A 13,604-nucleotide genomic window follows, 5' to 3' on the forward strand; every position below is an offset into this window, starting at 1 on the left:
CGCTCTCGGGAAAGGGGAAGAGGTCAGTTCAAAGTTGTCTGTTACAGATGATTCCTTTCTCGGGCTGGAGTCACATCCTCTGCGGCTCCGAGAGATTCCCGGGGACTTACTGGACATAAGGCAGCGTGAATCACACCGGTCGGAAACGGAGAAGGCAAAGGGACCCGTCCAGAACCCTACCGGGCCGGGCCCGGAGCGCGGTCAGGGCTGTCTGAAGTTCGCAGGTGACTAGGCGCCGCCCTGGCGAAGGGACCTGGCGACCAACCACCCCTGCGAGGGCCAGGGGCGCGTCCCTCGGGCTGGACCCGACTCCAGCTCGGGGACGCCCCCGCACGGAAGCCGCTAGTCCGGCTTCCACCCCGTCCCCAAGTCCCGGAACGGCTGTGGGGCCGCCTCTTCGGGTTGGAAGGAGCCATCGCCGCTTTAAGAGGAAGAGGAGGGGAAGGGGGCGGGCTAGCGGGGGGCGGGGAGCGGCAGCGGAGGAGGGGGAGGGGGATCCCCCTCGCTCCCACGTGGTCCGGGCGCCTGTGAATCACGCTGGCCGGAGGGTCTCACAGCGAAATACAAAAGCAGCTGGGAAGCGGCGGCGAGGCGAGTTCCCAGCGGCGGGCAGAGCCCCGCAGCCGCGATGGGGATGAGGCGCTTGGAGCCCCGGAGCCAACAAGCTGCTGGGCCCGCCTCGCCGCCGGGACCCGGGCGCCCGGGCTCGGTTTGAAGCCGGCGCGGCCGCGGGAGCATGGGCAGGAGGATGCGGGGCGCCGCCACCACCGCGGGGCTCTGGCTGCTGGCGGTGGGCTCTCTGCTGGCTCTGTGGTGCGGACTCCTGCCTCCGGGGACCGAGCTGCCCTCCTCCCGGCCGCCGGAAGACCGACTCCCGCAGCGCCCGGGCCAGAGCGGTGGCCCCGCGCCCGCGCCGCGCTTCTCTCTGCCCTCATCCCTGCCGCGGGACGCCCACGGCGGCTCCCTGAAAACTTTCCGGGCGCTGCTCACCCTGGCGGCCGGCGCGGACGGCCCGCCCGGTCGGCCCCCCGGCGAGCGCAGCCGATATGTGCCAGCCGGGCAGCCCCGGCCAGCCGAGAGCGCCGTGGTGCACGGGGGCGTCTTCTGGAGCCGCGGCCTGGAGGAACAGGTGCCCCGGGGCTTCTCCGAGGCCCAGGCGGCGGCGTGGCTGGAGGCGGCGCGCGGCGCCCGGGTGGTGGCCCTGGAGCGCGGGGGCTGCGGGCGTAGCTCCAACCGGCTGGCCCGCTTCGCCGACGGCACCCGCGCCTGCGTACGCTATGGCATCAACCCTGAGCAGATCCAGGGCGAGGCCCTGTCTTACTACCTGGCGCGCCTGCTGGGCCTCCAGCGCCACGTGCCTCCGCTGGCCCTTGCTCGGGTGGAGGCGCGGGGGGCGCAGTGGGCGCAGGTGCAAGAGGAGCTGCGCGCAGCGCACTGGACCGAGGGTAGCGTGGTGAGCCTGACGCGGTGGCTGCCCAACCTCACGGACGTGGTAGTGCCTGCGCCCTGGAGCTCCGAGGACGGCCGTCTGCGGCCCCTTCGCGCCGCCGGAGACGAGCTGACCAACCGCAGCCAGGCGGAGCTGGTGGACCTGGTGCAATGGACCGACTTGATCCTCTTTGACTACCTGACGGCCAACTTCGACCGGCTCGTCAGCAACCTTTTCAGCCTGCAGTGGGACCCGCGCGTCATGCAGCGCGCCACCAGCAACCTGCACCGCGGCCCCGGCGGGGCGCTGGTCTTTCTGGACAACGAGGCGGGTTTGGTGCACGGCTACCGGGTGGCGGCCATGTGGGACAAATACAACGAGCCGCTGTTAGAGTCGGTATGCGTGTTCCGCGAGCGGACAGCGCGGCGCGTCTTGGAGCTGCATCGCGGTCAGGACGCAGCGGCCCGGCTGCTGAGCCTCTACCGGCGCCGCGAGCCTCGCTTTCCGGAGCTAGCGGCGCTCGCAGACCCCCACGCTCTGCTGCTGCAGCGCCGCCTCGACTTCCTCGCCAAGCACATTTTGCACTGTAAAGCAAATTACGGCCGCTGGCCGGGGACTTAGCATTGCCCAGAGGAAGAGAGAGATACCCCGGACTCGGTGAAAGACGATGGGGGAAGGGCCGTCGCCTCTGCCACCGCCTGGGACCAGCCGGCCAACGCCCAGCGAGTGACCCGCGAGCAGAGGCGTCTAAAAAACTTCAGCTTCACCCACCTGCCCCTTTCTCTCAATCCCTAGTTGTTTCGTTTCGAAGTTCTGGGAGGACGAACTCACCGAGGCAAGAAGTGTAACATTCCCGCCACCCAGCCTTTACAAGGATTCTTCCCTGTGCTAACACGGAGTTTGGGATCCGAAGAAACTGGCTACCGGGTTTTTGTCCCCGGATGGCCGTCTCTGTGGGAGATACACCCCACTCCTGGGCCCCCTCGTTCCCCTTCCGAAAAAGGAAAACCCGTTGGAGCCGTTGAGCTAATTCTGCAATTTCCTACCAAACGCAGCGCTGGTGGCCCTGGAGCAGGGCTGTGACATTCGCTGTTGGAGCCCCCTTCCTGTTTTTTCCCTTTGTTCCGGAGCCGCGATGGTGAGATCACTGTTAAGAGCAGGCAAACAACTCCCGATAGGACAAAGAGAGCAGGACCTCCACACCCTGGGGAGCCCTGCAGACTCTGACGTTTGCCTGACTCGTTCCTTTCCCCCTTGTCATTTTGCCCTGAAGGCTACTGAGTGCAAGACCAGCTGGATGTGCTGAGTGAAATAATGAATTTCTTCTTCCTCCACCTCACAACCGACCAAAATATCGACAATGATGATGTTCACCAGGAAAAGAAAAGAAGAACAGTTTCATGCACTTTACTTTTGTTTTTATTTTAATTTTTTATTAAGAAAAACTTTTTTATTTGACAAATTTTGCCTTCTGTATATATGTGCATAAAGTGTGTAAATATACTAAACAAACTTATATTTCAATAAAAGGGAGTTTAAAATTTAGAATTTCATCCCTGTTCTTTTAACTGTTTGAGGTATCTGATGCACCACCTGCTTACAGAATAAGCTTTAAGGCTTTCTTCTCTATGGATGTGATTTTGAAACAAAAGACACATATCCATCCCAGTTGTGACTACAGAACTTAGAGAATTGAACAAAGACGAGCAGATATCCTGCGCTGCTCACTCAAATGAATTCTAGTGCTGGAAATTTCAGAGCTCAGCCTAGAATGTGGGGAGAGATGGGGGGAAAGTGTTCTATTTCCTGGCAAATAAAACTTTGATATAAAAGGATTTCACTATAGTATATTTCTATATTAATCATTTGGCAAATATGATAGAAACGTGCAGACTGAAAAATGACAAATGTCCCCTTTTTAAACTTAACTACAGTGGTCACATGTTACACATTATTTTCAGCATTGTAATTACTGTGCATCACAATGTGTGCAGATAATAAAGCTGAGCACATATTGCAAACAGGTAGAGAAAGTCATAAATTAGTTCTCTTTAATCTCCTGGCATAAATTCCACTGCATCCAGGAGAGCATAATCTCCAACATCTGGACTCAGCCAACTCTGAAGAGGTTTCTGGGTACTAACTGCATAGTCTCTGAGTAGCCATTGTGAGACCAGAAAAATGTGCTGTACTTTGTATATGATGGAGCCCTGGTGGCACAGTAGTCAAGAGTTTGGCTGCTAACCAAAAGGTCGGCAGTTCGAATCCAGCTGCTCTTTGGAAACCCTATGGGGCAGTTCTACTCTGTCCTATAGGGTCGCTATGAGTCGGAATCCACCCAATGGCAATGGGTTTTTCTGGGTTTTGTATATGACATTTGGACTCTTCTTTGGGGACTTGAAACAGAAAATACTTTTGGATTTTCTCATTCTTTTTGAGCTACAAGGGGTAGGAGGGTTATTGTTTGTTTTGCAGCCCATTGGTGTTTTATTTTGGCATTTTGTTTGGTGCCTGGACCCAAGCAATCTTCCCTTTTATCTTCTTTTTATTTAATGACCTTTAAATCAAAGCAACTTTTAATTTTAACAGTTTTCATTTGACTTGGAAACCTGGTGGGATAGTGGTTAAGAGCTACGGCTGCTAACCAAAAAAAAGTCAGCAGTTCAAATCCACCAAGCGCCCTTTGGAAACTCTCTGAGGCAGTTCTGTTCTGTCCTCTAGGGTCACTACGAGTCAGAATCGACTCGATGGCAATGAGTTTGGTTTGGTCATTTGACTTGCATTTATACACCTAGGGTTTTATAGGCTCATGAAGATACTGAATCTCTGGATTCCCCTTCCCACTCTGTATTACAACATAGTGCATAATTTAACTATTAAATGCTATCCTTACATTTTCAGTGCTTGACCTAATCCAAACCTTATCTCAGCTGAAAAAAATGCAGTCCATAAAGTATTTGTGGTTTAAGCCAGATTTTTTCATAACACAGCCACAAAAATGTACTAATAATGGCAAATAAATCTTTTTGCAAGATACTGTTAGTGTGAGACCTCTGATAATTACACCTTTCAGAAAGAAACGTTTTCCGTTTCTGATGACTAACACCTATGTGAGATTTGCTTCCCAAATCAATGGAGGCGGCTCCAAGGAAAGGATAAATACTAAGCAACCTGCATTTTTACCATGACCCCCGACTTGTTCATTGAGGAAAACAATGAGAAGAGCTAAATTAGAAGTTTCACAGATTGTGTAGGAAATACACCCTAACTCCCTATAGTTTCAGCTTTGTTGATCTGGATTGGCAGCATTCTCTACATTCCGTCTCAACTTCAGTTCCAAGCCCAGGCTTGACCATGGTGAACCCAGAGCAAGCCACTCAGCACAGTTTAAATAGTTCTTCTCAGATTCTTTAGTGAACCATATCTGCCTGTTCGAGAAGTAAGTTTAATTACATGGTGGAGTTGTTAAGGGAACCAAGACTTAATTACAGAGAACGGGCTTTAACTGTTGCTATTCCTCGTGGATAATTGGTAGGCTGTGGCATGGAAAGATCAATTAAATTTTTGCCATGATCAGTGAATGCTGCTAGAGCCAAAGCATTTTTCAGATGAATGGGGAAGAAAAAAAAACTCAGGCTGCAATGTGATGTGGTGGAAAGAGTAATCGGTTCTGCAGACAGACTTTATTCTGAATTCTGTCCCCCACCTATTTATCTTCAGTAAGACATTTAAGTTAGTTCCCTCATCTGTGAAATGTAGATTTGATGAGTATTATGAGATTTAAGTGTTAATGTATAAAACATATAGGCACATAATAAAAACCAAAGCTGTTGCTGTTAAGTCGATTCTGACTCATCAGCGACCCCATAGGACAGAGTAGAACTGCCCAACAGGGTTGCCAAGGCTGTAATTTTTACGGAAGCAGACTGCCACATCTTTCTCCTGCAGAGCGGCTGGTAAATTCAAACAGCCGATCTTTTGGTTGGCAGACAAGCGCTTTAACCACTGCACCACCAGGGATCCTCAGGCACATAATAGGTACTTTAAAAAAAAAAAACTCACTTCCTATATCTCTAAGAAACTCTTCCGCTTCATACACTTCAATAAACTTCTAATTTTTAGGATCAAAGCCAAATCTAGCTGTTTCCAAGGTCAGTTTCAGTAATCGGCACATGACAATAAATTAATTCAACAAATCGTTTGTTGAGAGCGCTCATCAGTCTGTGTAAGGCACTGGATCGTAAAGCCACAGGCACAGGTTTGATCTCCACGTGGGCTTGAGTGGATAGTTTCAGGACCCAAGCAGAACCCCTGCACCAAGGTAGCTATTTAAAAAAAGAAGAAAGAAGAAAGGAAAATACTTGGCTATGGAGTCAACTCTGATTCATGGTGACCCATGTGTATCAGAGTAGAACTTTGCTCCATAGGGTTTTCAATGGCTGTTTTTTGGAATTTGACTGCCAGACCTTTCTTCTGAGGTAACTTTGGGTGGACCAAAACCTTCAACCTTTCAGATAGCAGTCAGGTGCATTAACCATTTGAACCAGCCAGAGACTCCAAGGCAGCTATACTACAAATATATGAGAGTGATTTAAAAAACAAACAAACTAGATGGCTCATTGCAAATCCATCACCGCTTCTGGAAAGCATCAAAAAGTGATGAATATTTGCAAGAACAATCTTCCTTCCAATTCCTTCTGGCAAGAGAAAGGAGGCAGTTGACCTTTTCTCCCTGGATGTAACTGTTGATTAATTCACTTTGGCATAGTTCTAAACTCTATTAAGAGCACTTGCCCTCCTGTCTTCGAATCAGGAAGAAAAACAAATTCTTTTAACGCATCTCAACACTCCTCAACCGTCTACCTAGACTGCCGGTAGGAGACTCCTCTAAGGCCTAGAGGTTGATTATGTGGATTAAATGAGTGAATATTTGTAATATTCTCAGAACAGTGTCTGGCACATAGTAAGTGCAATGTGTTTGTTTATTGGTGGAGTCGATCATTTTCTCCTCTAAGTCAAAACCAGAGGCACCTTGTCTCCTAGACAGGTTCCTCTTTCATAATCCTACTTCTCTGCAGTTATAGCGCACATTCCACATGCTTCTGTTTTGGCTCAGAAAGACCAGCTAGAGTTGCATAAATCTGGTGGGAATTACCTAAAACCTACAGTCTTCAGCTGGTTGTCTTGTTTCTGAGAATACCCTCTATATGAGTCGTCATATGTACCTCCTTCTTTTTCAGAAGAAGGCTCTGATCTATTTCTTGTGTGGCTCATCGGCTCCAGGGAGCAGTGAGTGTGGAATTTTGCATCTTCTGAGCTACCCGATAGTCATGGATCATCCAAGCCTGGGCACTGGTTATTTGACCCTCCACACACCCGCCCCATCCTACAGAATCACTGATCCCATATGGTATAAGGGTGGCTGGAGCATTGGAGAAGGAGAAAGGAAAGTCCAGTTGATCCAGAAGCATAGGAAATGCTCCGGAAGAGAATAGAACGCCAGCCACCAAGGTGATAGAGCAACCACAGTGCAAGGCTGACACTCACCCCCAAGCATACTTTCATCATTAGAGTCTAATGGAAAGGATACAGGGATTCAGGATACCTGAGCTACTTCTGAGTCACTAGGTGACCTGGAAAAATCTTTTCACCTCTCTGGCTCTGGTTGGCTCCAGTTATCTTATCTGGAACAGGATTGTATTTTATTAGATTGGTAACTTACAACATGTTTTATTTTTTACCAGAACTCAGAGTAAGAAACACACTTTACATTGTGATCCAGCATGTGCACACATACATTCATATAACTGAAACAAAAGTCTCACAATATAGTATGTGCAAAACACCTTTTCCTGTTCTATTCAATTCTGTTTCTATTCTTCCTCTCATCTACATTCTGATGCTAGTTGTGATTCTCTAAACAGATTTCATAACTCATCAATGGGTCCCAGCCTGCAGTATGAAAAACACTGCATCAGATGATTGGTAAGCTCCTTTCCAGCTGTAAAATCCCAGGGAAATTCCATTTATAACAAGTTACCACCAGCTACAATTTTTCCCAAAGAGAATACAAACGGATTTCAATTTTCTGTACTCTAAAAACAAAAGATGCAAGTGCTTTTTCTCAAAACGTAATTGGGAGAACTGCCCAAAATCTTACACAAGGTCTTTTTTATAAGTACTTTTAAAATCTCCCAAAAGTGAGAGGTAACTTTCAGTCTGGTCCAACCATGTGTGAGCAAATAATGCTATTGTAGAGCTTTGCAGAAAAAAAAATAATAATCCTTTGTATCTCTGCCTCAACAAGGCCCAAGGACGACTCAAGAGGATCGTTTATTGTCTGTGTATTCATAAAGATCAGATGTAAGAGTCATAATTTTTTAATGTGACTGTTTTACCAATTTCTCTTTCTGTGTCCTGCTGTGGGGGAAACTGCATTAATAAACTATGTCTCAATGCTGCCTGGCTAGAATTTTTTTCTCTGCAGGACTCCACCAAATATAGCTAAAGGAATGCTCATTTTATTTATCTTTTCAACTTTCTTCCCATTTTGGCTATGTCTTCCTGACACTTCTGAAATTTTTCTCTTAATGACACCTTAATTTTTCTTAGGAGAGAGCTAATTGTTCAGTGAAATAACAATAACAAAAACTCCTCTTTTCCCTTTTTTCAGTGCCATATGGTGGTGTTTTTGTTTTGTTTTGTTTTTATGTTTTTAACAGTTATCTTACACCCTGTCCAGAAAAACTAAATAGCCTATCGAACTGGCAGTTTTCCAGTAGGAGCTACAGATTTTACTTTGGTAAGAAAGCATGGGCTAATAATAGAGATATGTCACCTTTAACTTGATGGCCCCATACCATGCATTTGTCTCTGTCTGTTCACACCTTCCTCACAATTATTATTATTATTATTATTTTTAATATTCATTACATGCCTTTTCAATATCCCACAGATGGCCTGGAGAAGCAAGGCAAGTCATGATCTTGGTCATGGAGGCAAGGTGACAGAGTGGAGGCAATAACATTTGGGAAATAGTAGAATTGGGTTTGAGTCTGACTTTTGTAATTTAATAGCCCTGGATAATGAACTCCTCGTTTTCTTCATCTGGAAAAGCAGCAGGAAGACTAGAAGGGTCTCTGTCTAGTCCTTTGCAAGTCTAGAAAATGCCATGTTTTTATGTACAGCAACTTCACACATGAACTCCATTCCTAACTTTCAGTTTCTCTTCTGCAGGTAGCTACAGATTCAGTAACTACTTAGGTGCCTCCTGTGTCCCAGGTCATATGTTAGGCACTGTAGATTCAAAGGTGAGCAAGATGGATAAAGTGCCTGCCTTTGTAGAGCTTAGAATCTAGCGGGGAAGATAAAAAATTATCTAGTAAAAATAAAATGTGATATATGCTATGAGAGAGGAAAGTACTATGGGACTGTGCAGCAGTACTAAGTAAGCTGTTCTGGGGGGAGGTCATGAAAGTCTTACAAACTGACATTGTGTTTATCTTTGAATTTTAGGGAAGTCTTGAAGAAAAGGAGGCTACAAAAAAGTGGAATGTTTACAGGGATTCCCTGAAAAGCCTAAAGATATTCTGTTGATGAGACTCCAGGAAGATATGATCTCTACAGTTTATGGACACCCAGGCTTGGAGAGTTGAGGGAACCCCAGGACAGTGATCTATGATTTTCCAGTAGGCATGCCATCTGGTTTCTGAAGTATGATGTACACTTAAGTATTAGTCACCCTGAGGTTAGATGCTTGAAGGATTATGCCTCAGAAACTAATATGAGAAAATTAGTTCTGTCAATAATATTAATAGCTACTTTTTGCTGAGTGCATACTAGCAAACAAGGCTTTATGTTAGGTATTTTACAGGGTTATTGTGAGGATTAGCAATGATAACTATGGCTGAATATTTATTTTACAGATGTGGAAAATAAGGCTCAAAGAGGTTAAGTAAATTGCTCACATGACTAGAAGAGGTAGAGCCATGGCTTGAAGACAGGTATGTCTACTGCCAAAGACTATTATACCTTCCCTTCTTGTCATTCTTTCCTTTTTATATCAGTCTTTTCTCATTGGTTTCTTTTAAGATCTTCTCATTGTCTCTGGTGTCCTATAATTTTATTATGATGTGTTTAAAAAAAAAAAAACCATTGCCATTGAGTCAATTCCGACTCATAGCAACCCTATAGCACAGAGTAGAGCTACACCATAGGGTTTCCAAGGAGCAGCTGGTGGATGTAAACTGCCAACCTTTTGGTTAGTTGCCAACCTCTTAACCACTGCACTATGATGTGTTTAGATGCAAATTAATTTTTGTTTTATCCTGATAGGAAAATGTTACATTTCATAAATCTAAGGATTTTTTTCTTTTTTCAGTCCAGAGAAATTCCCAGTCATTATCTATTCAATTATTTCCTCTTTCTTATTCTTTATATTCTCTTGTTCAAGAAATATTATTGGGTATATGTTAGGTCACCTATATCTATACTCCCTGGCAACTTTTCTTCCATATTTTCATCTCTTTACCTTTCTATGCTCCCTTCTGGGTAATTGCTGTCATTTGTCTTCTAATTCACTAATTCCCTCTTTAATAGTGTCTGTCTAATCTTGTTTCCCCTACGTGTCTGTGAGTTTGTCGCACCTTGGGGGCTTGCGTGTTGCTGTGATGCTGGAAGCTATGCCACCGGTATTCAGATACCAGCGGGGTCACCCATGGCGGAAAGGTTTCAGCTGAGCTTCTAGACTAAGACAGACTAGGAAGAAGGACCCAACAGTCTACTTCTGAAAAGAATTAGCCAGTGAAAACCTTATGAATAGCAGTGGAACTTTGTCTGATATACTGCTAGAAGATGAGCCCCTCAGGTTGCAAGGCACTCAAAAGACAACTGGGAAGACTTACCTCCACAAATTAGAGTCAACCTTAATGAGGTGGATGGAGTCAAGCTTTCGGAACCTTCATTTGCTGATGTGGCATGAGGCAAAATGAGAAGAAACAGCTGCAAACATCCATTAATAATCAGAATGTGAATCTAGAAAAACTGGAAATCATCAAAAATGAAATGGAACACATAAACATTGATATCCTAGGTATTAGTGAGCTGAAATGGACTGGTATTGCCATTTTGAATCGGACAACCATATGGTGTACTATGCTAGGAATGACAACTTGAAGAGGAATGGTGTTGCATTCATTGTCAAAAAGAACATTTCAAGATCTATCCTGAAGTACCACACTGTCAGTGATAGGATAATATCCATACACCTACAAGGAAGACCGGTTAATACGACTATTATTCAAATTTATGCACCACCCATTAAGGCCAAAGATGAAGAAATTGAAGATTTTTACCAACTTCTTCAGTCTGAAATTGATCAAACATGCAATCAGGATGCATTAATAATTACTGGTGATTGGAATGCGAAAGTTGGAAACAAGGAAGGATCAGTAGTTGGAAAATACGGCCTTGGTGATAGAAATGATGCCAGAGATCGCAGGATAGAATTTTGCAAGACCAATGACTTATTCATTGCAAATACCTTTTTTCATCAACATAAACAGCAACTATACACATGGACCTCACCAGAGGGAATACACAGGAATCAAATCGACTACATCTGTGGAAAGAGATGATGGAAAAGCTCAATATCATCAGTCAGAACAAGGCCAGGGGCTGACTGCGGAACAGATCATCAATTGCTCATATGCAAGTCAAGCTGAAACTGAAGAAAACTAGAACAAGTCCACGAGAGCCAAAGTACAACCTCGAGTATATGCCACCTGAATTTAGAGACCATCTCAAGAATAGATTTGACTCATTGAACACTAATCACCAAAGACCAGATGAGTTGTGGAATGACATCAAGGACATCATATATGAAGAAAGTAAGAGGTCATTAAAAAGACAGGAAAGAAAGATAAGGCCAAAATGGATGACAGAAGAGACTCTGAAACTTGCTCTTGAGCGTCGAGTAGCTAAAGCAAAATGAAGAAACGATGAAGTAAAAGAATTGAACAAAAGATTTCAAAGGGCGGCTCGAGAAGACAAAGTAAAGTACTATAACAACATGTGCAAAGAACTGGAGATAGAAAACCAAAAGGGAAGAACACGCTTGGCATTTCTCAAGCTGAAAGAACTAGCCTTGAGATGTGTGATGGTTAGGATTGTGTGTCAACTTGGCTGGGCAATGATTCTCAGTGTTTTAATGTAATCATTCCCATGATTGACTATACTGTGAGTAGCCAATCAGATGAAAGGGAATCTCCTCGAGGGTGTGGTCCGCATCTGAATATAAGCAGACATTCTGGCTTTTTGCTCTCCCTGGATCCTGCGGCAGCCTCCTGTCATCTCATCTCCAGTTCTTGGGACTTGAGCTGTCAGCTTATCTGCCAAACTTGGGATTCATCGATCTGCACAGCCTGTGAGCGGGAGCCCTGCTCTCCGACCTGCCGATCTTGGGCTTGCCAGCTTCTGTGGCTGCATGACTTGGGAGAGGCCTCTACCCTGATCCATGGTCTTGGGATGTTCTAGCCTCTACAATCGCATGAGCTGTTCCTTGATATAAATCTCTCTCTATATACATATATATTTATACACTTTACTGGTGTTGCTTCTCTAGAGAACCCAGCCTAAGACAAGTTGCAATAGTAAAGGATTCTATGGGGAAAATATTAAACAATGCAGGAAGCATCCAAAGAAGACAGAAGCAATACACAGAGTCATTATACCAAAAAGAATTGGTCGACATTCGACCATTTCAGGAGGTAGCATATGATCAGGAACTGATGGTACTGAAGGAAGAAGTCCAAGCTGCACTGAAGGCATTGGTGAAAAACAAGGCTCCAGGAATTGACAGAATATCAACTGAGATGTTTCAACAGATGGTTGCAGCACTGGAAGTCCTCACTCGTCTAGGCCAAGAAATTTGGAAGACAGCTACCTGGCTAACAGACGGGAAGAGATCCATATTTATACCTATTGCCGAGAAAGGTGATCCAATGGAATGTGGAAATTATTGAACAATATCATCAGTATCACACACAGGTAAAATTTTGCTGAAGATCATTCAAAAGCGGCTCCAGCAGTATGTAGACAGGGAACTGCTAGAAATTCAGACTGGATTTAGAAGAGGATGTGGAACAAGGGATATCAATGCTGATGTCAGACGGATCCTGGCTGAAAGCAGAGACTACCAGAAAGAAGTTTACCTGTGTTTTACTGACTATGCAAAGGCATTTGATTGTGTGGATCATAACTAATGACGGATAACATTTCAAAGAATGAGAATTCCAGAACACTTAATTGTCCTCATGAGCAACCTGTACACAGATTAAGAGGCAGTTGCTTGGACAGAACAAGGGGATACTGTGTGGTTTAAAGTCAAGAAAGGTGTGTGTCAGGGTTGCATCCTTTCACCATACCTATTCAATCTGTATGCTGAGGAAATAATGCAAGAAGCTGGACTACATGAAGAAGAAAGGGGCATCAGGATTGGAGGAAGACTCATTAACAACCTGCGATATGCAGATGACACAACCTTGCTTGCTGAAAGTGGAGAGGACTTGAAGTACCTACTGGTAAAGATCAAAGACCACAGACTTCAGTATGGATTACACCTCAATATAAAGAAAACAAAAATCCTCATGACTGGACCAATAAGCAACATCATAATACATGGAGAAAAGACTGAAGTTGTCAAGGATTTCGTTTTACTTGGATCCACAATCAACACCCATGGAAGCAGCAGTCAGGAAATCAAAAGACGCATTGCATTGGGCAGATCGGCTGCAAAAGACCTCCTTAAAGTGTTGAAAAGCAAAGATATCACCTTGAAGACTAAGGTGCACCTGACCCAAGCCATGGTATTTTCAATTGCATGATATGCATATAAAAGTTGGACAATAAATAAGAAAGACTGAAGAAGAATTGATGCCTTTGAATTGTGATGTTGGTGAAGAATATTGAATAATATATCATGGACTGCCAAAAGAACAAACAAATCTGTCTTGGAAGAAGTGCAGCCAGAATGCTCCTTAGAAGGAAGGATGGTGTCTTAGTCATCTAGTGCTGCTATTACAGAAATACCACAAGTGGATAGCTTTAACAAAGAGAAGTTTATTCTCTCAGAGTCCAGTAGGCTACAAGTCCAAATTCACGGCATCAGCTCCAGGGG

At 45.2% G+C, this 13,604-nt stretch overlaps 1 protein-coding gene across 1 annotated transcript; it reads left to right on the forward strand.

Annotated features, from left to right (window-relative positions):
* The first annotated feature begins 328 nt into the window (after positions 1 to 328).
* Positions 329 to 2,980, forward strand: FJX1 (four-jointed box kinase 1). Its single transcript, XM_004369800.2, has one exon. It carries the CDS (start codon positions 737 to 739, stop codon positions 2,048 to 2,050), a length of 1,314 nt encoding a protein of 437 aa, XP_004369857.1. The 5' UTR covers positions 329 to 736; the 3' UTR covers positions 2,051 to 2,980.
* The last annotated feature ends 10,624 nt before the right edge of the window (positions 2,981 to 13,604 follow it).

This window comes from Trichechus manatus, unplaced genomic scaffold (genome assembly GCF_000243295.1).
Source record: "Trichechus manatus latirostris isolate Lorelei unplaced genomic scaffold, TriManLat1.0 scaffold00006, whole genome shotgun sequence".
Taxonomy (NCBI): domain Eukaryota; kingdom Metazoa; phylum Chordata; class Mammalia; order Sirenia; family Trichechidae; genus Trichechus; species Trichechus manatus.